The sequence below is a fragment of the Bidens hawaiensis genome, unplaced genomic scaffold (genome assembly GCF_021521415.1).
Source record: "Bidens hawaiensis isolate Kalapana, Puna unplaced genomic scaffold, B.hawaiensis_p1.1 tig00032748_1, whole genome shotgun sequence".
Taxonomy (NCBI): domain Eukaryota; kingdom Viridiplantae; phylum Streptophyta; class Magnoliopsida; order Asterales; family Asteraceae; genus Bidens; species Bidens hawaiensis.
In genome coordinates this window covers 17,961-44,581 of record NW_027495584.1, presented here as the reverse complement: position 1 = coordinate 44,581, position 26,621 = coordinate 17,961, and the positions used below count along the sequence as shown (strand labels likewise).

Sequence of the window (26,621 nt, the reverse complement as noted above, 5' to 3'; positions counted from 1 at the left end):
ACAATCGCACATTTGTTCTTCGTAAATGAAGATGACGATGAAAGGATGGTTTTTTTTGTGTGCGGGTGGTTGTATGCAAAGAGAATAAAATTTGTTTTCAGTATAGTAACCATAAATAACAAAATACTGTTATTTTGTATTTTTATATATCATTTACTACATTGATTTATTGCGATGCCATTCGAGTTACAGGACCGAGACAAAGGGTTTAAAATGCTAGTACGCATGGTCTTAGGATGGTGTGTTATCGACGTTACACCTAATCCAAACGATGTTTTTTAAAGAAACCTCAAAATTCAAATAGTTGATTGAAATCAAATGCATATATGTCTGAAACATACGCTTAGAAGTACACACATTGTTAAAACATGTGTAATGATACAAGTTAAACTTTATTAATATTACACTTAAGATTTTAAGTATCACTAATTGCCCGTATATTTTACTCGTTTGTGTTTACTAATGGGCAATGGGATTGTAGATGTGAAGTATGGGACCCACTAGGTTTGCTCACGGTAGTATGTGTGTAAGGACGGTATCATTTTCAACACTTATATCATTAAAAAGTGTCATGTCCATCCCTACGTCCCATTATTGGCGTTGTAAATAGATGTTTTTAAACTTTTTCTAGTTATCCTTTGCTTTGATTTGTATATTTTAGGCCCTGCTTGCGGTGCGCGCATATAATGTATATATGTGTGAACCCTCGGGTGGGCAAAAGTGAAATTGCACTAATTTTGACGTTATTTTACTAATCTCGTGAAAATAATGTTAAAAGTGGCGGAAGGTTAATCAGACATCATGTGGTGGCGTTGATAGCCGAAAGACAAGGGTACATGCACCAATCAACCGGTGTGCCGATGGTTGAGTGTTATGCGCCTTATGTCAAAGGCTTGATGCAAAACTACTATCGAGCCGGGGGTCTCACTGGAAGCACCCTCTCTATTCCTACAGAGTAGAGATAAGGCTGTCTACATCTTATCATCCTCAGACCTACCATAGCTTTGTTATTCATGAGATATACCGAGTACGATGATGATGATGAATCTTCTAATCACACGCGTTATAGGCATAAAACTCGTTTTATTATCTAAAATTGTATTTGTTTATTTAGTTTTGAAAAATTCCTTTAAAAAAGTATTTTTTTAAAACTATTACTGTATAATAAAAATACATTTTCTAAGTTAACAAAATTTCAATTTAGTTGCTTTTTAGCATCCCACACCAGATGGTGTGGTAGCAAAGATGGTTTAGTTTTAAAATGGTAATCCACTAAAGATGGTTTGTAAATAATATTAAAGTTAGGAAAAAAATTGCCTTTTAGCCTTTTTAATATTGAAGTTAGGAAAAATTCCCAAAATGTCACATTTTAAGAGAGATTCCAATTAACTCGCCGTCTCCCGGCCATGTTAGCTCAAAACTCGTGGTCTCACTGTCATGTTAGCTCAAAATTCGTTGCCTCCCGTCATGTTAGCTCAAATCTGCTCCATTTATCATCTCCCCGACATTTTTAATGAACCATTGGTAAATTTATTGTTTTAGCTAACAAGCATGAACCATAAAGGATTATGCTAAGATTGAGCAGATTTGATGTCATCAAATCTTTATGTGACAAGTAACATAGTCCTGATAATGATCTCCCGACAAAAAGGATTTTTAATGAATGTAAATTTCCTCTCTGTCACACAAATTCTAACCTCGTCTTTCAGAAGCACCAAGTTGGATAGACAAATGTTGCTACTTATCTATATAGACTTTGGTTATTTGATTTAAGCATTGCGGCTTTCACAATCTTCAGCACGAAGAGAGGCAGTTCTAAGATATAAATTCTCGTTAAAACACCCCTAAGCAAGCAACATGCAGTGGAAGAAACCGACAACCAATCAAATACATCAATATTATCATCTAACTCCAAATACTAGTCACAAGTTTTCCAATCTCACCTTACCACACCCTTTGGATCTACAAATCAAGTATATATATTTCTGTAATCAGCACAGGGGTACAACAAAACAAGCCATGATTCATCACTTTTACAAGTTAACATTTCCTCATAGTCAAGTAGCCTCCTGCCAACATCCCAGATAAATTGCTCGATTGTTGTCACCTGTTACTGGTTACTGCTGCTGGAATGGTGGCCTTATGCTGGACTCTAGAATCCCGTGCATGCTCAACCGCTGCTTTTTCATGGACCGCTCTGGTGAACTCGAGTCTGGTGTTAATGGTTCACGGCTCTCGTCAGCAGAAATGTTGTTGATATTTGTTAAGTTTTCAATGATGGGTGGTGGATCGGGGCGGTTGTCTTCTGATGCAACTCCACTCAGCTTTTGTTGTTCTTCAATGATCTTCTTTAAGTACTTTCCTTGGGCTTCTATCCGTAACTGAAGTTGCCTTTGTACCTATTATTTAACTTCATTATTTTACTTTATTCATTTTTGGAATTTGCAGTTAGTATAAATATAAAGTTTTTAACACCTCTAATTGCTCATGCAGTCGCTTCTGCACGTCCATCTGCAGTTTCAGTGCTTCGGTAATCTGCATCCCACTGCACAAAAAAAATAGAAAAATACATTTCAACCACATTAGAAAATAATAATATTATATTTAAAACTTAAAGAATGATAAAATATACTTACAATGACCCATCCAAATTGGAAAGCACGCCGGCGGATTCTTTCTGATCAAACGGTTTTCCTTGCATTAGCAATTTGAGCAAACAAATCAGTTCACATGTTTATTTTCTCTTAAATTGTTTGAATGCAAGATATTTATGACACTGATCAATTTGGGAATATTCAATTTTGATTATCATATGTAAATTAAAATCACAGATATATTAAGTAATATTAAAGAGTACCTTCTGAAGAGGAGTCTGGGAGGTACTTTGCCAGCCGATATTTCTGTTCAAATAACATGAGTCAACAGCATGTCCAGAAATGGCTCTGCATATATATGATATAACAAAAAGTAAAAACAGCATGTGACTAACCTGCAAGTGGCTCTTCACGTGATAAATGGTTAGACCTTGAACACCCATGACTCTAAGCACACCTTTTGGAGTAGCCCCTGTACAGTCCAACAAGTCAGCCATTGACACATATATAACAATTGTAAATACTTATAAAGAAAGATGATTCTTTCCAGATGTTTTTGCTTATAACAGCTTACTTTCCAATGAGTCATGAAAACCAAAAAAAACAAAAAAAACAAAAAATAGAAAACTGCTAGTGAAGGTGATGTGAACAAAGCTAACTCAAGTCAAACATAGATCAAGATTAATCCCACCTAGCCCGTGCTTTGCAAGTATATTTGATTAGGCTTATTTTGTAGCTTTATTACAGATACAAATACATGGTCATGAGTAAGGGTGTCAAATGGGTCGTGTTGGCAGGTTGAACCCAAAATATGACACAAACCCGAAAATCATGTCAAATACATGAATCCAATTCAACACAAGCTTTCGTGAATCGTGAGCATGGCCTATTTAACCCAACCACGACTACAACCTATTTAACCCGAAATTAATACTCCTAATTACAAAATTTCAACCAAAATTACAAATGTATATAAAATAGTTAAGCCTAAACTATAAAACTTGATGCATGTTTCTCTTTAATCTTTCAAAATTCGGAATAAGCTACCCAATCAGTTTAGGTCATTAAAACACATTTTTTTTAAAATACATTAAACTAAATGGGCGAGCAAGTGAATCCAACAGGTCAACTTGAACACAACCCATTCAACTAAACGTGCTTAGACTTTTAGACTAAAAATACAAACCTGTGAACTTTGTGTTAGGTTCGGGTCATGACTTATTTTTATGTCAGAAACTCACCCCCCTACTCATGGGTTTCTCTACATACAAAGATTTAGTCCCACCATACAAGAATAGCGGTCTTTGACTCAAAAAGAAAAGTATTACATTAACGCCAAAAGTATATTTCCATAATTATCTTGTGAACAAAAATGAAGCCTAGCTGCTTTTGTAACAACATATAAGTTAACTTAAATAAAAATATTTTTGAATCTCTCCTTTGACAACAGCAGCTAGCAGATTACCACCTTAAAGTATTTAATTTAGATAAAACTAGTCTAGAATAAAAAAATATACTAAAAGGGAAAAGTTATTTTAGAAAGACCAGACTCGAATCAATTCTGATGTACCATAAATATATATTATAGTACCAGTTGTACTAGAACATAAGTCAAGGGTAGAGAGAAAATTGTCATAAGAACCACAATGCAATAAGTTAAAGAGAGTAAAAAAGTTTCAAACTCAATATCTGCTTAAAAAATGTGCAAGCAAATTTGCAGCAAATAACGTGAAGCTTAGGCAATAAACATGAAAGTAAACTCACTATCAGGGCCACCCAACTGCGCCACAGCAACAACAAATCGTTCATGAAGCTCGTGGGTCCACCGGAGTCTTTGTTTAGAAGCTAGGCTAGCAGAGTTGTTGGCACCATTCGCCACATACATAATGCATGCACCAGTCTTTGATGCCTAATATCTTCTTGAAGCTAAACTTCAACTAGCGACACCTTTTGCTTAATATACAAGTCATTCACCTAAATCAAAGTGAATCTGCGAGTAAATTATAGAGTTCAAATCTCAATAAATCAGTAGTTGAAATCAAACTAACAAGACATAATTCATATAAAGGCAGAAACTGTTTTGAGAAATATAAACATGACAATATATCTAGCTTGCCAATCTGTAAAGAAACTAACATTGGCGTTATTTGGGTACAATCGTTCTTAAAAGTATTAGAAGTAATTTGGAATCGATATAAGCTGACTAAAGAAACAAAAATCATCATGATAAAGTAAGGCTATTAGTTCCATATCATACACATCAATATATTGACTTTACTGGTACAGCAAATTTGAACTCAATTAGCCACATCTCCCATGCTATTTTTGCGTTATCTATTCAAGTAAAAACCGAAAAAACTATGATTATTAGAATATAAAACTAGTCTTTATCTGTTGGTGAAAACTAGAAATATACGTTTTGTGAAATCAAAATGGTGAGAGATGCTTTATAGTATACGACCCTATTGAATTCTGATATTTTTCTTTTGTGTAACTATTACAGAAAATGTTAGTAACAATAAGAGCTTTATCATAATGAAAATTAAAAAAGGAAAACTAAGAACGTAATGTCTTCTAATGACAATTGATAATCTTGTACTCGTGCACATATAAATATTTTTTTTCTTAAATAAACGAAATACGTAATTTTGTATCAATGATGTGTGTACACCTTTTTGTTTCTATTTTCAATTTTAGGTATCAAAGTAATCCAATTTAAATAGACAACTTTGAACATCTTGAGAATATACTTCCAATTATTCTAAAAAATTATTTTTTTTTCAAATTGTAGTGTTTATAGCAGAGTATACATCGACATTAAAAGAAAGACATCTACTTTGATAAAGCATATAGATTGATGCATGTTAAGAACATATTCTTAGTGTTAGCATTTAAACTCCCACATACATAAACATACATGTATATTGGCTTTATTTTGAGAATATGATGAGTACTAGGTTAGTTGCCTATGTATCACACGGACGGAACATATATAATTGTTTATTTGAAGAAATATAAAATTATGAATTTATGTGAATAGATGATTTTACGTAAATATTAAGCAAAGAAACATATTAAAACATATTTAACTTACAAAGTTTTAGAAGTTTAACTGAAAAGATAATCACGCCTACAAATTTAAAATATAGTCAATTATTTAATTATAGTAATTTAAATGTAATATTGCAATTAATACAAATTAATGAAACTTTAAGTTTAATTCTAATTTAAATTACTTAATTAAATAATTGTTAAATTGGTAAGAGTCTAAGTGGTATCCTATGTGGACAGCCTAGAATGGCGTCATGTGTCCACATAGTTTTTCTTTAATAGTGTACTAGGATATAGCCCGTGTAATACACGGGTGGTTAAAAAAAATATAACAAAAAAGTTAAATTTAATAATATACTTAATAACATACCTTGCCGTCTCAAAAGTATATTAAAATATATTTATATGTCTAAAAATATGTTTAATACAACATATTTTTATCTTATGGATTCATAATAACATACCTTATGGAAGATTTTGTTTTAATAGTATAAATAGGTAGATTAAAATTACATAGCTTATTAGGTGCAAATTATAATTTTGGAAATTGTGGAGGTGGAATCCTATGTGGATAGCTTAAATAAAGGCCATGTGGAAACTATGTGTTGCTTTAATATAATAGTTAGATTAGATTAGATTAGATTAGATATTAAGAATTAAGATATATTAAGATTCAGATACTAAGATAAGATTCAATCGAGAGTCAAAGTCAAGAAGTCATAGTCAAAGGCTAGATTTGGGGAGTCAATGTCAAGGGCTAAAATCATGGGGAAATTTCCAATGGTTATTTAAAATAACTAGGCCTAGGGTCATAAGTTCATCTTTATCTTGTTTATGCTAATCAAAATTTGGGTTTCTTAACCTTTATTTGGAGAATTGCTGTCTCAAATCAGCTAAACTTTATTCTTGGAGATTAACCCATCTCGAATTGGGTCATACTATGTTACCTTTTCAATCAAATCAATCTTTAATTTTTCCAGTTTCTATCAATGGTTCCATTGCCGGGAAATCAAATGGCATCCTTGACCCAAAATAACCCAGACGGAGGCAAATCAAATTCAGAGTTTATTGGCATTCAATTGGCAGCAATCGCCGCTAAACTTGAATCCCTGAAGTCTCTCAAAGAAGATGTGGCAGCGCTCAAATCACATACCCTTTTTAAAGAAAAATCAGGTAGCGGTTTTGGCCCTGCAAAATTGCAACCTCCAGACAAATTTTTATGCAGCATAAAACAAAGTGAAACCGATCGCGAATATAGGCTGGAATTCGCCAAATGGTCGGCTCGAGTTTCCGATTGGCCCGACCATTGCCTTATTGGGGTGTTCCTAAACGGGCTTAAAGACGAGCTGAAGACTGATGCTCGAATTCACAAACCTCATACGATTTACAATGCTATGGCCTATGAGACTTGCTATGGAATATGAAGCCAAGTTGGGACAGAACTGCTTACGACCAGAGCACATGTGATATGAGCCCGTCATAAGTTGAAGGGTCCAAGGGAGACAAGGGTTGGGAATGCTGAAGAGTCCAAATAACCGCAACATTTACTACTACAATTAAGCTTATTTATATGTTTGTGTTCTAGTTTACATGATATGAATGTTTATATAATAAAAATATTAAGGTCTATTAACCTTGTATTTGGAGAATTGCCATCTCGAATCGGCTAACTGGAGACTAACCTATCTCGAATCGGGCCAACTATCTTTACGTTTCTAAATAAAATAGAGCTTCCGTTTTCTGGGTTCTATCATTTGGTTCCATTGCCGGGAAATTAAATAGAAGATGATTTAGAATACCTGGAGATCCTCTCATCTAACCCACGGTGAAAGTCACGCACCATCACCTATTCAGAATGATGTTTTCACTACTCATTTGGAGGCCATTGAAGTTCAATTAGACATCCTGGTATCCTTGAAGGATGATGTGGAAATGCTCAAGACTTTGTTATATGGAACACCTGTCAGGTGTAACAGTGAAAGTGGTGATTCTGAAATTCAACCACATGTTGGTGATGTCGGAGATGACAATAAGCCTGCGGATTTTCCTCAAGGTCCATTGACAAATCGGGTCAAGGAGGTCGATACCAATTACAATTCTGTGTCTGGAGTTTTAGGAGTTCCCGAGATCTATGATTCTATAGTAACTGATGAGATACGGGCAGGAGAAATTCAAGGAAAAAGTGATGTACAAGAAGTCATGTGCAAGGAAAAGTTGAAGTGGGTCAGATCTAGTGATAAAGACGCGGGATCCGAGACTGTTTTTGGTGTTGAGCAGTTGGCGAAAATGCCTTCTCCAGAATCTAATAATAATCATAAAGTATTGGTTGTAATAATGGGGTGCTATCCAGAAAACAACCTCGAGATCCCATCTAATCTCTGTGTTACAAGTTTGGTGGATGTAGGCCAATTGAACACCATACCTGTATCTCGTACGCCTATCACAAAATGTTGGGGAATCACACATCATATGGTTCATGAAGAGGGGCAGCCCATGATTGAATGGCTTATCGCCGGCACAATGGTCAACAAACATCAGGTTGTCGACTTGAGGACAAGTCGTTTTACCCGGCGGGATGCATTGATATGAGCCCGTCATAAGTTGAAGGGTCCAGGGGAGACAAAAGGGTTGGGAATGCTGAAGAGTCCAAATAACCGCAACATTTACTACTACAATTAGGCTTATTTATATGTTTGTGTTCTAGTTTACATGATATGAATGTTTATATAATAAAAATATTAAGGTCTATTAACCTTGTATTTGGAGAATTGTCATCTCGAATCGGCTAACTGGAGACTAACCCATCTCGAATCGGGCCAACTATCTTTACGTTTCTAAATAAAATAGAGCTTCCGTTTTCTGGGTTCTATCAACATGCACCATGTGCTCCTGCTAGATCATTATCCATTATGTATGATAGAAAATTACCTATTTCATTCACACCTTCAAGTGCGGTTCACCACTGTAAAACGGAAACATTGAAAATGGTAGAAGCTATGAAGAAAAAGATACAGATCTGTCCAGCAGAGGAAGAAAAAGAGAACCACAAGGACACTTTGGTTGAAATCAGCCTACACGCCATTGCAAATGATTTATCAGCTCCTTATGGCAAGTCTAATGGACCTATTACAAGGCACTCATCAAAGGTACAGGCCACACTTACGGTTGTTCCGGATATTATAATTTGGGAAATATGCCTGCGACAACATTCCGTTTCAGCTCATACATGGGTCCTTGAAACTGGTGGGCATATAATTGAATGGCTTATCGCTTGGCTACCAAATCCAAGCTGGAGTCACAATGATTGGCCACATTCTATGAACCGCTTCTATGAAGCGGGACTACCATTGAATGGCTTATTGCTTGGTGCACCAATTTCCTTCTTTCCGACTTGAGGACAAGTCGTTTATCTGGGCAGGAAGTATTGATAAGTATTCAATGGAGAGTCGAAGTCAAGAAGTCATAGTCAAAGGCTTTATTTAGAGAGTCAATGTCAAGGGCCAAAATCATGGGGAAGTTTCCAATGGTTATTTAGAATAAATAGGCCTAGGGTCATAAGTTTATCTTTGTCTTGTTTATGCTAATCAAAATTTGGGTTTCTTAACCTTTATTTGGAGAACTACCGTCTCGAATCAGCTAACCTTTATTCTTGGAGATTAGCCCATCTCGAATTGGGTCTTACTATGTTACCTTTTCAATAAAACCAATCTTTAATTTTTCCACTTTCTATCAGAATAACTATTAGCATTATCATCATTAGTATTAGCTTAATAGGGATGTGTCACTTTAAAGGTAGAATGAATCATATTGAGCTTGCTTCCAGTTTTTTAAGCGCGTCCTTTTTGCTTTCATCTATGCATGATAGAGACGAAGGCATTAACAGTTTAGTTACTTAAAGAGAAATGTGGACAATTGGACATATGATACAATAGGTTACAAAGTAGAATCAGAATGTTTATCATATAAGCTAATGGCAGAGTGATGATTGCCATTAAAGTACACGACAGTTTTCATCAAGTACCTTTGATGCTACAATAACTATTAGCATACTACTGAATGATGGTGTGGGTAATTGAATACACAAATTAAATGTATGTATAATATTACTGATTACATGTCCTAAATCTGAAATATATCCTATGTTTTCTTGTTTTGTACCAATACTTCCAAGCATCTCTTGCATGATACATCCATGCCATGTTACAACTAAGTGCATTTGTGATGTACACATTTAGTTATAAAAATTTTGATGTCCTAACTAGTGAGCTGTAGTGTATACAAGGGTTTCATTTTAGTGAGTGATGTATTCCGCATTAAAGTGTTAGTTGAGACGTGGCCCAACTCCTTGCTTATGTAATCAAAGATAATTCAACTGTCAAAGAGTAATGTCAGGTATCAGAGTGGCAGTTAGAAGGTTTAGGTGGCTAAAACTGTACCCCAATTCAAACAACGAAGACCACTAAGGACCATCATAAGGGTATATTCTTACAAACCTAGGAAGGTATTAGATCAAAAGAGGGCGTAACGATTAATGGTTTAAGAGGATGATCTATTGACTTTCAAGAACTAGAGTTAATAGAGCACAAATGGTCAGATACAACATGTGCAAATTTAAATGACAAATACAGTAGTATCCTATGGTGAGAAATGACAATGGAATGGTGGTTATATGAAAGTACTTGTGGTCCTACTCCTCCCCACAATTTAATGACAAAGATATGCTGGTCAGAATATGGCTAAACACAAGTAAGAAGTATCAAACAAATATGAGTAATTAGAGTGCAGAGAACTCCAAAACCAAAGCCGAGTTTGAAAAGAAGTCACTGGACATTTTCTAACCATAGGACTTAGATTATAAGAAAACAAGCCGGCTAACATCCTTTAGGTTTAGGTTAAACAATGACATTACTAAACAAAGGCACCGAAACAAAAACGACAGGAGTTGACTCCAGTCCAGCCGGCTAACATCCTTTAGGTTAGGTTAAACAAAAATTGGGTCCAGATGAGTTAAATAAGTTGGTCTAAGGTGATGTAGAAGCTATTCGAATACATAACTGAATCTGAATCGGATGATAATAAGGCTCCCTAACAATACAATACAATACAATACAATACAATACAGGAGTTGGTTGGAAATCAAGCCATCAAAAAAACATAACGGTTAATTGCTAAAAATTAGGGCATGAATTTCGGAAATGAAAGTGAATCGAATCAGATAGAAACTTACTTAGGGTTGAAACTGAGCAATACGGTTATGCAAATCGATTCGATAACTTCCGATGACTGCAAATGAAACGTAAATTTGTTTAGACGTTAAAGCAATGAATAATAATAATAATAATAATAATAATAATAATAATAATAATAATAATAATACAAAGAAAAGGTGAAACGCACAGGGTGATTTGAATATGGAGAAGAATCGGTGGATGATGATGATGATATCTCCTCCTCCTTTCTCTATGGGATGAACTGAAATGAAAGAAAGAAAGAAAGAAAGAAAGAAAGAAGGGGGTCAGGTCAACAAGGGTAGCAGATGACTACTGTATCATATTATTATTATTATTATTATTATGCTTTGCTTTTGACGTTTTTGTCCTCTTCACCCTATGTATCTTCTTTTTTTCAACTCTAGCTTTTCTATCATGACAGCGCCCGTATTACACACGGGTAGAACATATTTAAAACGTAATATATATATGTATATTATAAATTTAGTAAAATACAAATATCATATTTATATAAAAAAGGATACATTTATATAAATTATGAGACATTAAATTGCTACTTTAAATCATACAAATACTAACAAAGATAAATAAAAAGTTAAAACATCTTTATAACTTATAACATGAGAACAAAAAACACATATTAATTGAAAGTTAATTATCTAATTAAATCAACATAAAAAATGGCATGTCTCATACACAATAACTGAAATATAACAAAAATAAACATTGTGTAAATTTCAACACGGATACATTAGAAAAAAATAAACAATTAGTGATAAGAAAATTAATTAATAAAAAGAAAAACTTTACATAGACATAATTGAAGAAAACATACCTTGATGGTGTTTATGTTGTCCAAAGCAATTTAGAACCAGTAAAATGCCAAAATCCATGAATACAACACCTCAAATCAGTTACAAATTCAAACAATACCCCAATTTATATTCTAAATTACTGCAAAATTAATAATAATAAAACCCGTATTTGAATTAGTTACAAATAAAATATTTTGTTAATTAGATTACATATATAAGTTGTTTCAAAAGATTTTGATTTTAATAATTTCTATAAATAATTTTGAATGAATAATAATGAAAGTTTTCATTATATTTTGAGAAACATTTATTTTATGGTGAAACCATTTAAAACTTAATGAGTTAGTCAAACCTATAAAATAGATATTTATTCCAAAAATTTAAGAGTTTTAAAAAAAGCATTTAAACAATTTATAAGATATAAGCATTCGTTTCTAAATTTATAAAGTTAATTGATTAGGTGTTTAAACCTATAAACCTAACATATTTAAATAAAGTCAGCTACTATAAAATTAAAGATTTAAAAATTTTAAAATGAATTATTATTTTTTTTTTGTGTGTATTGATTGATAAATGCTTGTTAAATCAATTACTATTTGTTTGACTAATATTATACCAAATACAGAAATGTGTTAAATATAATAAACTAATATTTTAATTATTATAACAGTTAGGTTCATATCTATATATACTAAGATTTTCAAATTTTAAATTGATAGGTTATAAAAATAAATTAATATTAGTGAAACTTGGAAAAAGACGTATTATGAACAAAAAATCACAATATATAAACATATTTTTAAGTAACAAACATATTAAACATCATATCGATTAACCGATAATTTAAAAAAAATTCATACTTTTAAACCCTAAATAGATTAAAACATAAATCGATTAATAGGAATAGATTAAATAACAAATCTATTAACCGTTAGTATAAAAAATCATGCAGATAAACCCTAAATCCAATAACAGTGAATCAATTTGTTGTTGTTCTTCACAAAAATCGATTAAACACTAAAATACAAATCATACCTGATAATTGCAAACGATGAACATATTTGATGTTGTCTGGATTATGAAACCGACAAATAATGAAGAACCGGTTATAGATGAGGCGAATAATCTGGTTACAAACGATGGGGAGCGTTATGATTTTTGAACGAAACATGTGGCTTTTAAAGAAGAAACGATGAACAATTTAAACCTAGTAAATTTAATAAGTTTTTTAATTCTAACAATAATTAGAATAATTAATATCATAAGTACATTAATAAATTACAAAAATATAAAAGTTAATATCATTGATTAAAATTTTATTGTGAATATGTGGAAATTAGATTTATGGAAGGTTGATGACATGAAAGCTTATTTGGACAACCAAGGTGAAGGACATGTGGACAAAATTGTGTTGTTTTAATATATTAGTTAGATTATTATTATTATTATTAGTTTTTTATTTTTTTTCTTTTTTCTTTCAACGGCTTTAGTTGTATATTGTGTAACTAGGTTAGCTACCCGTGCACAACACGGGTTTAAGAAATTAATTTTATAACTCCAAAACGTTTGAAATATTAATAACGAAAGTCATGATTAGATAAATTTGCTTATTAAACAAAAAGGTACAAACAAACATTACAATTATTAGATAAATAAAATTCTTGTGACTAATACATTGATCATAAACGGCAAATCAGTGACGTTTTCCAATGAAATGAGATTTTCTGGGTATTCTACACATGCTTGACTTTTAGCACATTTTCAGCAAGTGTATGCCTATTAAGAAAATACTGATTCAAAGTTAGGAAATTAAGTTTTAAACCCAGCTTGATTGCGTCTTCATTCCCTGAAAGTTTAATCAAGTTGTGATTGATGAATATAAAAAAATAAAAATGATGTTGAAAATTTACCTCCCCATCCATTATAATGTTATCACATTCTGCTATTTATAACACTATATAATTACCAAGTTGTTAATGAATTAATTTGATATAAAAATGTCATCACGTTTTGCTATTTGTAACACTATAGAATTAGCAAGCTGTTAATGAATTAATCGTTTGCTTTGGAAACAGAATAATTATTTTGATTATTAATCAAATTTCCATAATTTATATAATAAAACACAAAATTTGTTGTTGATATAAATAAGTTTGTAACTGAACTGAAGGATTATATGTAATTTAGGTTGACATCTAAGTTCCCACAGAAATTAAATAGCACAGTCAACTTGTTAAATTAGATGGACTCGTTGTAAAATCGTAATTTGAATAATTTGAATTTCACATAGCAAAACGTGATTCAAATAGTTTGACAGGTTTTGTTATTTGAAAACATTTTTAGAGGACTGTAATTAGGGAGTAAAATGCGAAAAGTACTATAATTAATTAATTATAATTTCTATTCATAAATGATATATTCAATCATAGAAAAAGTCATAGAAAACTTGTCAGTTAGTAAAAATTAGTAGTTATTTTCAAGATTAAAATTATACAATCAACTCAATTGTTTTTCAAGAACTTAAATGAGTCAAACCGGGTTAGGTCAACCTCGAAACATATTTTTGTAGCATATAAAAAGTGATACCAAGTTATTTATAGCAAACATTAGATAAGATATGATTTATTTATTTAAAAATCACTTAATCATCATCTTGACTATTATTTTAAGAAGAAAAAAACATTTTATAAATTTTTGAAAAAGAACATCGAATGGGTATCATATGTCATGTGAACACAAAATCGTACAAAAATCATATATAAAATTAAAAAAGAACATTTTATTTAAAATTACAAAACAAACATCAAATAGTTATGCAAGTGTTTACGTTTAAGTATAACAGAAAATATTTGCAGTGAAAGTGTTTGAGAAGCCTAAAAAAAGATTAGGCTAAAAGAAAAGAAGATTTATAGGCCTGCGGACAAAAAAAAGTTTGTAAATATAATTTCATTTTTGTTACAAAGTCAAGATTATGGCGAAGCTATGGTTTTTTCATAACTATTTTTATGACTATAATTTCATATAAAAAAAATCCTAGTACAGATACATATTTGTAAGCACGGAATCAAAATTGGCTAAACCTGTATAAGATAGATTAAATTATAATATAAATGCAATTAAAAATTCAGAAAGATTACGAATTTATTATATATGATACCTTAGACACAAGAAAAATGATGAACGGGTAGGTGATGATTCAGATTCATTTCCTGTAATTAAAGATTGATTTATAGTTTCTCAAAGAAACATTACCAAACTCCAGAAAAATGATTTAGGGTTTCCGATATGATATGAGAGAAATGGAAGAAAGCCAATAGTTCTAGTCGCCGGTGATTTTGAAGATGAAAGTAGAACTTTCTGATTTAGGTTTTCTGGAGATGAATTCGAAGTATTGCTGCTAGTGATTTTGGAATTTGGGATTGATTTGACATATCAATGATATGAGAGATTGGAATGTTAAACATTAGGAAATAGACAAGAAGTAGGGTTTCTGGAAAATCGCCAATGTGTTTGTCAGGTTATAAGTCGTTAATTGGGTCGGGTAAGGATATGAACCGGGTTTGTAAAAGGAATGTGGTGGGAGGCGGGAAATTGAAATGAATGATGGGCTAAAAAGAGGACACGTGATATAAGGAAACCTTTATTTATTAATTAGTATAGATATCTGTTTTCATTTTTTTATTTTATTTAAATGGGTAACCTAAATCAACATGTTGAAGCGCTGTAAATATGGTTAGACAGACTGTGTTTGAAACCAAAAGTTATGAGTGGTATGAAAATCTTGAGAATTGGGAGCCATTGATATATGCATCATCACAATCTAAAAAAAGGTGTTGCACGACATGACATGACAATGTGGTTGATAGGAAGAACATGAACACCAACTAAAAATACAGATCAATGGGAGGCTAGGCAAGATAGCTGCATGATGGCCTAAAGAATAATGTTGAAACCGTATGCTATGTCGATAAAGGAGTCCAAAGTTCTCTGACTATAAATACTACTTCACACACAACGAGAAAGATGTTAGTAAGCTAATACGCTCACTTTGCTACTTACTATTTCAAAAACAATACTTACACTCACATCGTGCAGCAAAGAGAAGTCCATCGTCATTGTGACGAGACTGACTACTGTTTCCTTGTTTAACAATTCAAGAAGAAGATCCCAATAGACATTCTAAGAGTTCACCATCAATACAAAGTTCTCAACCCAACCATGAGAAATTCTATGCCAACGTTATTTGCTAAGGGCTTTTCCAAAGATAATACCATACTAATCTTACGATCTTGTGTAAATTTCAGATATCTGGACACTTAGGATGCTTTTCGTTATATATTATGTTTTTTGCATGAAATATAATTTGTCAAAGAAATTGAAAGTTGAAATATTGGATTTTAAATTAAAAGTTTTCAAAAGGAATTTGAATCAATATGGAAATTATTTTGAATTTGTAATGAATTTGAGATGTAAAGAATCATAAAGGAATGGGAATATATCACTATGGCACCCACCTACTTGTTGCTACCATGGTCGCCTTCATCTTGTTGCCCTGACTCAGCCTTCGTCGTTGACTGACCACCCACCACAACCACCATTGTTGTCGCCCCGACCACCCACGTTTGTCTCTTCAACCACCACTAGGACAACAACAATGGGTGGGGTAGTAGTAATGGCCGAGGTGACAGGGTTAATAATTGTGGTGGCCATGGGTAGAGTGGCTGGTAAGAGGTGGTAGGGGTAAGGGCAATCGTGGCAACAATGGTTGGGTTGGGTGGTGGTGCATGACAAATGGTGGTAGGGAGCGGGGAACTGGTAGTGGTAGGGTGGGAGAGGGTATGTGAGGGTGGTAGATGTGACGACGGTGAGAGGTCAGATTTCATTTACTTTGGTTGAATTTCTTCACATTCTTGAAAGGATTGTCGAATTCCTTTAAATGAAGGATTTGATGAATTAATTTGTATTTGATCTCAGTTGTCAACCAAAAACATAAAGATTGGAATTGATATTTCATTTGCAGCAAATCTACGAATCAAACACATGATCATTGAAACACTAATTCTAATTTCATTTAATTTTGCGAACTCAACTAACCATAAGTTTTTTAATTTTTGAAGTGAAGTTGTAGAAAGTAACACCTAACAACCTGATCTTTAACATGTAAATAAGAGGGACTTTTATAATCTTCGTTTTTTTCTATTTAATTGAATATGAATATATGATCATGAAATGGAACATCAATAACTCTTAACGAACTTGAAAGCTAGTGAAAATTTCCTTTATTTCTGTTTGATATAATATCTTCACATAGGTTTTTTTACATGTTTTTTTTTCTAATTGTGCTTATTTACGTGTTTTTCATTCTAGAATTTACTTTCTAAGTATGCTCTTAATATTATTAAGTAATTGATCATGTTCTATGGTTTCTTATATCGTTTGATGCTCATGTTTCTTTTTTATATTATAGATGTTGGTGATTTGCATTTGAATGCGAGTTAGGATTTGTGGCAGGCTTATTTTAGTTGCCCATGCTTCAAACCGGGTCTAGATCACAAATTTTCATCTAGTGCTTACTTGAACAATTTTATTAGGATTTTCATTAAATAAAAAGCATCTAAAAGGTGATACTAGTTATCTATAAACTACAATCAATATCAAAATTACATTATAGGCTAACATGGCCCATTTTTCATTAGAACCTTTGAATGCAACTTCAAATTCACCATATTTATTTAAAAACAAACTCTTGAGACATACTAGAACTTTAGAAGCATATATTATAGTATAGAATATCTAAACTAAGGTATAACATTCTGGTTCAAAACTCTCTTTTAAAACACCCACTTAAAGTTCAAGAACAAAGTGAAACAAAAGATTTTGCCAGGACCTACTTCAAAATCTCAACTCTATTTTAAACTCAAGTTTTTTTCTCTAAAATTCTATTATGGAACTAAACTAATCCCTCAACTTGATTAACTTCTCACCTCTTTTAATGACAAATATAGTCAACAATGATATTAACTATTTTCTATTCTTAATAAAATAAAAAGTGCTTTCCTTCTACTAATATGATAATTACATGTTTGAATACTTTAATAAACAAAACTAGAGATGCTTAAGTTGGTTTCAAGAAAATTTCTAATCTTTATATGCAAGATTTGAAGGTTTTTAGCTCCATTCTATGATTCATCCTCCATTAGCAAGGGTTATTTATTCTCTATTTTGTAACCTATATACATGATTTGTTATTAGACTTCCTTTGTGTCTACTTAGATTTGTGAAGCTCATTAATTTGAGACTTGGTTGTGTTGATCCATATTTGTGGGTTTATATAATAAACTTTATTTAAAATTTTTAATATTATATTTAGATTGGTTGTGGATTAGCTTGTGGTTGTTTCTTGCATGTTTGTTGGCATTTAATCACCCACATGTTTACTCCTTCATTTATGTTACATGTTTGTGTTTGGCTATCTTTAGGTGGTTAACTTATATACGAAATAATTAAACAACATCAATCTTGAAAGTTACATAAAAAAGGTAATTTTTACTTCTTTCCTATTTGTTATTTGTCTTTGTTGTTATTATAATTGTGTTCTTAATGTTTGGTGTTTTTGTTTTGTTGTCATTAACCTTATTAATGTTGTTGTTGTTGTTATTATTATTATTGTTATTATTTATATTATATTACTATTTGTTAGTTTTATTATATTATATTATCGTAACTTTCTTATTAGAGATATTTAAGAATGTTAATAAAATTTAAAAGAGTGAGAAACCTAAGTTATAATTTCAGGTTTTGATGGGGTTACTTTCAAGTTTCAACCATACATCCTCACTTTCCCACCTTCTATGTGATTCCTCTTGTCTCAGTTTAAATAGTTTTATTAAATGAAAATGAGAGATTAGTAACATTAAAAAGGATATTAATTAAAATAATCATTTAAATTGGAGTCACTAATTGTTTCAACGGTTAGCAAGTCACCATGTATTGATTATATCCGTAAAAGGCTCTACTAAAGTTTATTCATGTAACACATATAAATACATGGGAAGGGTTCGAATTCACCTATTAAACCTATCAACCTAAAATTCTTCAACCTGTCGGGTCGACACAATTAAAACCCCTAATTTTAACCCGATAAGGCGATAAGCACTCTTAACTTATTGTTGTTCTTTCTTACATTTAACAGTATTCTATCAATAACAAATAAGATCAAATTGATACTTGATTGAACTCAAGTTGTTGTGAATATTTGAATTAACTGTGTTTATATTATCCCTATTCATTTTTACTTCAATATTGTCAAAAAAGTTACCATAAACAATATTTAAAAAAAATATATAATCAACAAGCCTTTTGTTTTTAGTTTTTACACATCACAACTCACTAATTAACATTAACAAAATCCAATACCATACTACAGTCTTGTAAATTGCAATGAAGGATTAGTTTTCACTTTTCAGAGTCTATAGGCATGCAAATGCTTAGCCCATCTTCTAGCCATATAAGGATCATGGTAGTCCCAACTTCCAGCATTACTACTCCTACCATCTTCATCTTCACCACCACCACCATCGCCCGCCTCCCGCTTCTCCCCCGAGGCCACCATAACTTCCCCAGTCCTCATGCATTCCCGCACTCCGTCTTCCACATAACTATACTCCACACAAGCCTTAACCATATTCAAAGGAATCCTCCTTTCTTCCCCACCTCTAAGTTCACCAAGCCTTACAACCCTACCATCTTCTCTAATCCTCAACTGAATATCTCTTACTTTATCCCCCAAAACCCTACCCAAAAACACCTCAAACTCATGCATCACGAACCCGTTTGAAGTCCCAAACCCATACCCAACATGAAACCGATGAATCTGGACTGCTGCTTCCATGTCAAACCCATGGTACGGTCTTGTCGGGTTATCCGACAAATGAACGATACACGATTGAGGGTTTTCATAGGCCCGGTCCACTAACACCTTTACACCTTTCTTTAACCCCTCAACAGGGTCTGCTTGACCCATGTAGAACAACCGGTCGATTACTTGAAGTGCAGCCCGTTTACCATACGATGTCATCCGCCTGAGCGGGAACACACGGGCTGCAGCGGATGAGTACGTGACAACCGCTAACCGGTCAATGGGCCGAAGCGAGAAAACCACCAATGCCATGGATTGTTTTATGAGCCGAAGATGTGGCCCGTTTGGACACGCAACTAGTACCAAATCAATAGCGGGTTGATGGGCGAGTCTTACACAGAGTCTGTAATTGTAACCGGGCTGCGAAGATGAAGAGGGCCCAAACGGTTCGGGTGATATGGAGAGATGGAGACGTGGCCGGTGAACATTCTGATCGGGTTCGATTGGGTCGTCATCGTTATAACGAGCTGCACGGAGGATTGAGCGTCGGTGAACTCGGAAAGTGGCGATTGAGTCATCGAGGATTTGGAGGGCGGGGTCATCGGTTTGGTTGGAATAAAGGAAGCTGCAAGGTGGGATCTTTAAGTTTCGGGGCAGGTGGGTCCATTGGGCCCGGCATATAGGACAGGTGACTCCACCGTGGCGGACATTGGAGGCGATGCAATCAAAATGAAAAGCATGAGAGCATTGGGCTGTGAATATAGCTTGGCCTGGAGCTGTGCATGCACTGTAGTTCAGGGGTTCTAGACAGATTGCACACATAGTCTGCATTTAAGAAACAAAGAACTGTAAATTTTTTGAGCAGAAAAATCGAATAACAAAACCATAGCCAAACCGATGGTTAGGTTATAACTTTACTGATAACTGATTTCTATGGTTCAGTTACCGGCTATGGTTAGATGTGCATAAATAACTGAATTAACCGAACCTACATTAAAAGGTTATGTTATATTTTTCATATAAATAACATATTAGAAGACACTTATTGGCCTGTATAAACCAAAATGTTGGTAACATATTATGTTTTACAAAGAAACAATTGGATTTGTTCATTGAAATTAGCTTGAATACATCAACGCTCAAAGTTGGTTGCTAACCGAACCATCATTTACTGTAACCAAATTAAACGAACCATTTATAAACGAAAACGATCGGTTATAAAAAAATAAAAATTGAACAATGAAACATTGGTTATAGGTTTGGTTTTAGCCCATAACCAAACCTTTCAACCTATTCTCACCCATAAAACAAACCAACCTCCAGTTATTCTTTAATTAAAATAAGTGAAATGAAAACTTTCCAGATTGATCTCACATACATAAACAGCATTTCATGTGGTAAAAATGGTTAAGTCAGAAACCAGCCAGAAAGAATCATGGAAGATTATAACATAAATTTTATTAAAAAAAAACCTAAAACTGTAAGTCATCCATAAATTGAACTACAAACTCCATTAAATAGGCTTTTGAGCAAACTCAGTCAACAAATTGACCTAATTGACCACCAAATTAGCCCCATTCCTGTAATCCGAATCCGAATTCGGTAATTCCTAATTCCAATTGACTCAAATCCATCCCACATTGAAAGAATTAAACACAGTGAGACTTACCTTGGCCGGATCTACGTCAGAAGTGACGTCATCGAAATTAACCGGAGGAGAATGATCAATCGGAGCTAATATTACCGTCTGTAACAAGCAATTAAACATAAAAACCTAAAATTCGCAAGTAAATAAAATAAAAATCAGGCAGATTCAATTAAACTGACATCGGAGTTAGTAGCACAGGTAACAGTAACAGTAGCGGAAAGGGTGTGGTTTTGGTGTTGTCGGGAAGAAGAGAAAGAGCCGCAAGGATGAAGCAGTTTCCGAGCAACCTCCCGGAGGTTCAATTTACCCATCAATTCAAATTCAAATTGGATTATTATTAAAATCCGGCGACGGCATTGAGAGCAGGCCTCATTGTCGTGTTCCACCTTCTTCCAATTCTCGTTTTTTATTTTATTACATATATATATATATATAGAGAGAGAGAGAGAGAGAGAGAGAGAGAGAGAGAGAAGAGAAAACCCAAAGATACAGGCAGGCACACAGTAGTAAGTGTGTGACTGTGATATGATTCTTGTTGTTTATTATACCAGTACTCGACACCCTCGAATTTCGATCCCACTAACAATTTAATTAAAAATAAAGGATAATTTCCCGTTTCCAAAAAGAAACAATTTAGAAATAAGTGTTATAAACTAGTCGTTATAAGTAGATTATGTAAACATATAAATAGTATGTAGAGTCAATTAACATGTTACATGGCTATAAATTAACTGTGATAAAAACGCTCACTAATCATTCAATCATCACGAATAAAAAACTTGAATGTCTCATAATCAACGCACCTTTAATCACGAAAAATAGATCTTCCAAAAGACTAGCTCATTGACCAATGCCAGATTGCCATCCTGTGTTACTTGCTCTCAATTTATTGATTTATTTTATTTGATAATTAATAATTAATTAATGCCAAGTATTTTAAGTTAACTCTCTTTCTTTAACTAATTAAACTTTTTCCAACGAATTTCTCTCTTTTTTATTTTACCTAACAAAAACTCAACTTTGATGTTTACGGAAGGTGCGGAACGATATGGCGTTTAACAACCTGACAGTTACGATGGAAAGTGCGGTGAAGGATATCAAAGCTCTTAGCTTTCTTTTGGTTAAAAATAGATCGGGTGAGTCACACTTGTCGTGAGAGGGTTGATATAGAATCAAAGTGTAGCTTGTGTGTTTGTATACGGTTGTGGACTTGTGGTGTCCTTTGTTGATGGTCTTTTGAACGTGAGCTAGTTTCTTGTTATACCGTGTCATTTGTAATCTTGGTTTCTTATATTATGTGTTTTTGTTGATTGTTAAAGAAAAAACAAAAACCAACCTCATTACCAAATTATCTTAATTAACCTACATATTGTCTGGTTTATATAAATACACAAATAAATAAATATGGTTATTCCTAAATGTATAATATATAAGTTTAAGATAAAGGTTTTGTTGGATATAAAATATTGAAAAAAGAAATGTTTTAGAAGTAGATGTGTCATGATATATTTAATACACGATCAACTCGTTATTCTTGGTTCATATCAATCCTCTTCTCGATAGTGAGTTGTGATTCTCGTCTAGACTATTATTGGCCCGGATGCCGTAAGATTTGGTTTATTTGCATGATATGTCATCAATGCTCTAAATATACAATGTTATTCAATTTTTATACATTTAATATAAGTCTCATTAAAATTGAATTATTTCCAAACTCAGATTTTAATATAATTTATTATTATATAAACAAATAAATTTAGCAAGCATTAATTACTAAACTACATCTCAATTTGGATGAAAGAGACATGGTTTTAATTTTTTAACCTGGCCTTTATTTCAAACACAAAATGCAAATAATCGTATTAGTTTTGAATTTTGTTTTGCAAACCACCTCCAAATGACGAGATGTGATTTGGCAATGTTTTGATGAACCTCTTTTATATTGTGTGGTCTCTTGCTAGTTTTTGGTTTGGTTATATTTGGGATGTGTATCATACGAATCGTCATTGTTCCAAAGTTAAATTATGTTTTATTTAAATGCCGTTGGTCTTGATAATAGATAAGGTCGAAATAGTAAACTAGTCATCATCGGGCCATTATTAGTTTGATGTTGTGGCTTATTCGCCTGGTAGTCACCAACGCTCTAATATTTTTATATTGTACATAAATGCTAACGTTGTATTTTAAATATCTATATTATTCGTACATGCTAATGGTTTAGGTAACATTTAAAGTTATCAATGACATTGATTTTATTAATGATTCTTAGACAAACCACAAAAGGACACAAGAAGAGGGACCCCAAAGAAGATAAAAATGTCTCCCACATAAAGAACTAAAGTTCTTCCGACTGCATTTTCTTCATTCTAACATTTTAACTTCTTTTACTCTCCAAAACAAACAAGTGTCTAATTTGCAATCTAAAGTTAAAGAACAAAAAAAGGGCCAAAGTAGAAGTTGGTTTCTTTACTTTAACTAGTTTGGGGGTGGGGGTAGGGGGTAACAATATTGTAACATAAGTAAAGGCAATACATATAGATTTGAAACCAAGCTTTTTTGGTTTTGGCATCAGTTCCAAACACATACCTAACTTAACATGTTTAATCATATCAAACTGCACATGATTCCTATTCTTGTTATCTGCTTATGTATATTCGATATAAATTATTTTACACGAATTTATTCCATATAATAGTACGTGTTGAAATATTATAATAAATAATAATAAACTAATTTAATGTGTCACTATTTTGTTTATTTTAACATATTTTATTTTAGGTATATTGGTTTTTAATGATCCCAACTATTGCCTTTTGGTCACTGCTGGTCCCAACTAATGAATTGGCTACTAATGGTCCCAACTTTTAAAGAATTTGTTTCTAACGGTCCGCGACTAACAGAATCCTAACGTCGTTAGTTTCAGGTCGCCGGAAAAACGGTTTTGATCGGAAAACTCAATTTTTTTCCCCGAAAACTAAACGTTTTCGTCTCAAACATCTTGGTAACTTCGTATCGGACCTTTAGGAACCTTTTTCTAGTAAAAGCCCCAATTATTGAGGTCGCCGGAAACCTTAGAACCATCGTCGGAATCGGTTGATGGTTCTCAAGTGATGGTAGTTGGTTAGCGGTGAGTGAATTGGCGGTGGTTGCGGTGTTTAGGTGGTGTTTTCTGGCAACAAATTTGAATTTTCCGACCAAAAACGTTTTCCCGACGACCTGAACTAACAGCGTTAGGATTCTGTTAGTCGCGGACCATTATGAACAAATACTTTAAAAGTTGGGACCATCAGTAGCCAATTCATTAATTAAGACCAACAGTGACCAAAAGGCAATAGTTGGGACCATTAAAAACCAATATACCTTTATTTTATATGAAAAACTATAGAGTTAAGTGTCATTTTGGTACCTGTGGTTTGACTAACTATTCAACTTTAGTACATATACTTTATTTTATGCAAATGACTATCCAAGTTTCAAAAAACTTGCATTTTTAGTACTTTTTTTAACTCCGTCTATTTTATCAGTTAAGTCAAGGGTACTTTGGTAATTTTGTAATTTTCTTAATTTTTTATTTTCTTTTAAATGCCTTCCATCCTTTTAAATGCCGGCGACATTCACCCCCACCAGAAGTCCACTGTCGGAAACTACTTCAGCTCGTCAGCGAACGCACCAGGTTTGCCGGAAATGTTCGTGAACTCCATCGTCGTCGTCGCTTCGTACTGAACCATCATAAGCCTAATCCGTCGCTGCTCGTTCTTCTCCACCGTTGTCGAATACTGTGGTGGAACCCTAGCCGCCATCATCATCGTCATCGTCATCGTCATCGCCACCAATTGAACCAGTAGCAGCGGCGACGACAAACCTGGTATCCGACACAGTATCCGACATGGTGGAGAAGAACGACCATGGTGGTTCAACTGACAGTATCCGACACAGTATCCGACAACGTACCAAAAATGCAAGTTTTTTGAAACTTGGATAGTCATTTGCATAAAATAAAGTATATGTACTAAAGTTGCATAGTTAGTCAAACCATAGATACTAAAATGACACTTAACTCAAAACTATAATATAAATATTCCTATTCATTTTTTGTTAGCATAGTCTATTTTATATGATAATTAATGCTATTTAGTTGGGAAATAATGTTTATGAAAATGTAAATTATGAAAATTTCATGCTATATATGTATGGCCAAGCTTTGTTATTATATATGGATATAATTGAATGTGTTTGTGTAGACCCCCAAATACATCTAGGCTTCTAGCATCCACAAAGTATTTTTTGTGTATATATAAATTTTATGTGGATTTAAATTTCAAAAGAAAGAAAGAAAAGAAGCATATTCGGTTGATATTATTAGCAGTTGAAAAGCATATATTGATACGAAAAATAATCAAACTTGTCATGTTTGGATCGGTGAGTCTCGTAGTTTAGTAACACAATTCGTAACGTTACAACTCGTTATTCTTATATGCATGCCTAATTAGCATACAATAAGAGTTTTTTTACCTTCAACGTTACCATACTCATTCATCTTATATGCAACATATTTTTTTATTATTTAGTTATATGTGATGTAGATGTGACAAAAAAGAAAAAAAACAATAAAACCTAAATGACGCACATAGCCAAGAACATCCTCCAAATGCATCTATAACCTAACGCAGCAACACTGTTTGTGGGGAGTGCGGATGCCACATCATCACGTGCGCCTGTTTGTCTTCGTGTTTTGGAAAGCCTATATATAAAAAGTTGGCCTGTATGTAAGTCGAGTTAAAATTAGAACTAATTTTAAAGTATAAAATTTATGGCTAAACATGTTTATAAATGGTTATGTGCGTTTAGATTAAGGTTGATCATTTTCTTTAACACGAATAATTATGTGCATTCTTTGTCTGCCCTTTAATTCTACTCTGAATCTATAATCTTTGTCCACCATAAGTCTTGAACTCTCATAATAAGCAAGTTATTTTAACGCCTTTGTACAAATGAGTCCTTGATTATAAATACAAATGCGTAGTTGATAATAGATGTGTGGGTCAAAAGGTGTAGAAGAAGATATGATGAGAATAGTGGCTTTAATGGGTAGTGCTCATTTGCCACCTGAAAAGAAGGTAAAGTTTGACAACCACCCAAGATTCTTATTTAAAAGAACAATAACAAATACAAATACAAGTTGTATCTTCCATCCAACAAAAGGTAATCAACTATTAGATTTGTATTCATCAAAGGCATGGGACTAGAAGTTAGAGACCGTTGACTAGGTCAACCAACCCTTTCTTTTGTCTTTAAATGATAGTCCGTCAGTCCATGACTTGTGTATCGTTAGTCAGTCAGTCAGGTAACGATATGGAATCAGCGCATGCTATCGAATGTCCACTTCATTGCAGAGACAACATTGCGTGGTCCTCTCAATTATAT

General features: G+C 33.1%; 2 protein-coding genes across 2 annotated transcripts; both read right to left on the bottom strand.

Annotated features, from left to right (window-relative positions):
- Nucleotides 1-1,892: 1,892 nt before the first annotated feature.
- On the bottom strand, nt 1,893-4,500 carry LOC143583960 (myb family transcription factor PHL7-like). Its single transcript, XM_077066128.1, has 6 exons — nt 4,359-4,500; nt 2,990-3,066; nt 2,858-2,900; nt 2,637-2,694; nt 2,476-2,545; nt 1,893-2,399 (listed from the first exon to the last, which is right to left on the bottom strand). Exons 1-6 carry the CDS (start codon nt 4,477-4,479, stop codon nt 2,118-2,120), a joined length of 651 nt encoding a protein of 216 aa, XP_076922243.1. The 5' UTR covers nt 4,480-4,500; the 3' UTR covers nt 1,893-2,117.
- Nucleotides 4,501-19,031: 14,531 nt separating this feature from the next.
- On the bottom strand, nt 19,032-21,508 carry LOC143583967 (E3 ubiquitin-protein ligase WAV3-like). The gene is made up of 3 exons (XM_077066134.1): nt 21,377-21,508; nt 21,219-21,296; nt 19,032-20,374 (listed from the first exon to the last, which is right to left on the bottom strand). Exons 1-3 carry the CDS (start codon nt 21,506-21,508, stop codon nt 19,154-19,156), a joined length of 1,431 nt encoding a protein of 476 aa, XP_076922249.1. The 3' UTR covers nt 19,032-19,153.
- Nucleotides 21,509-26,621: the final 5,113 nt, after the last annotated feature.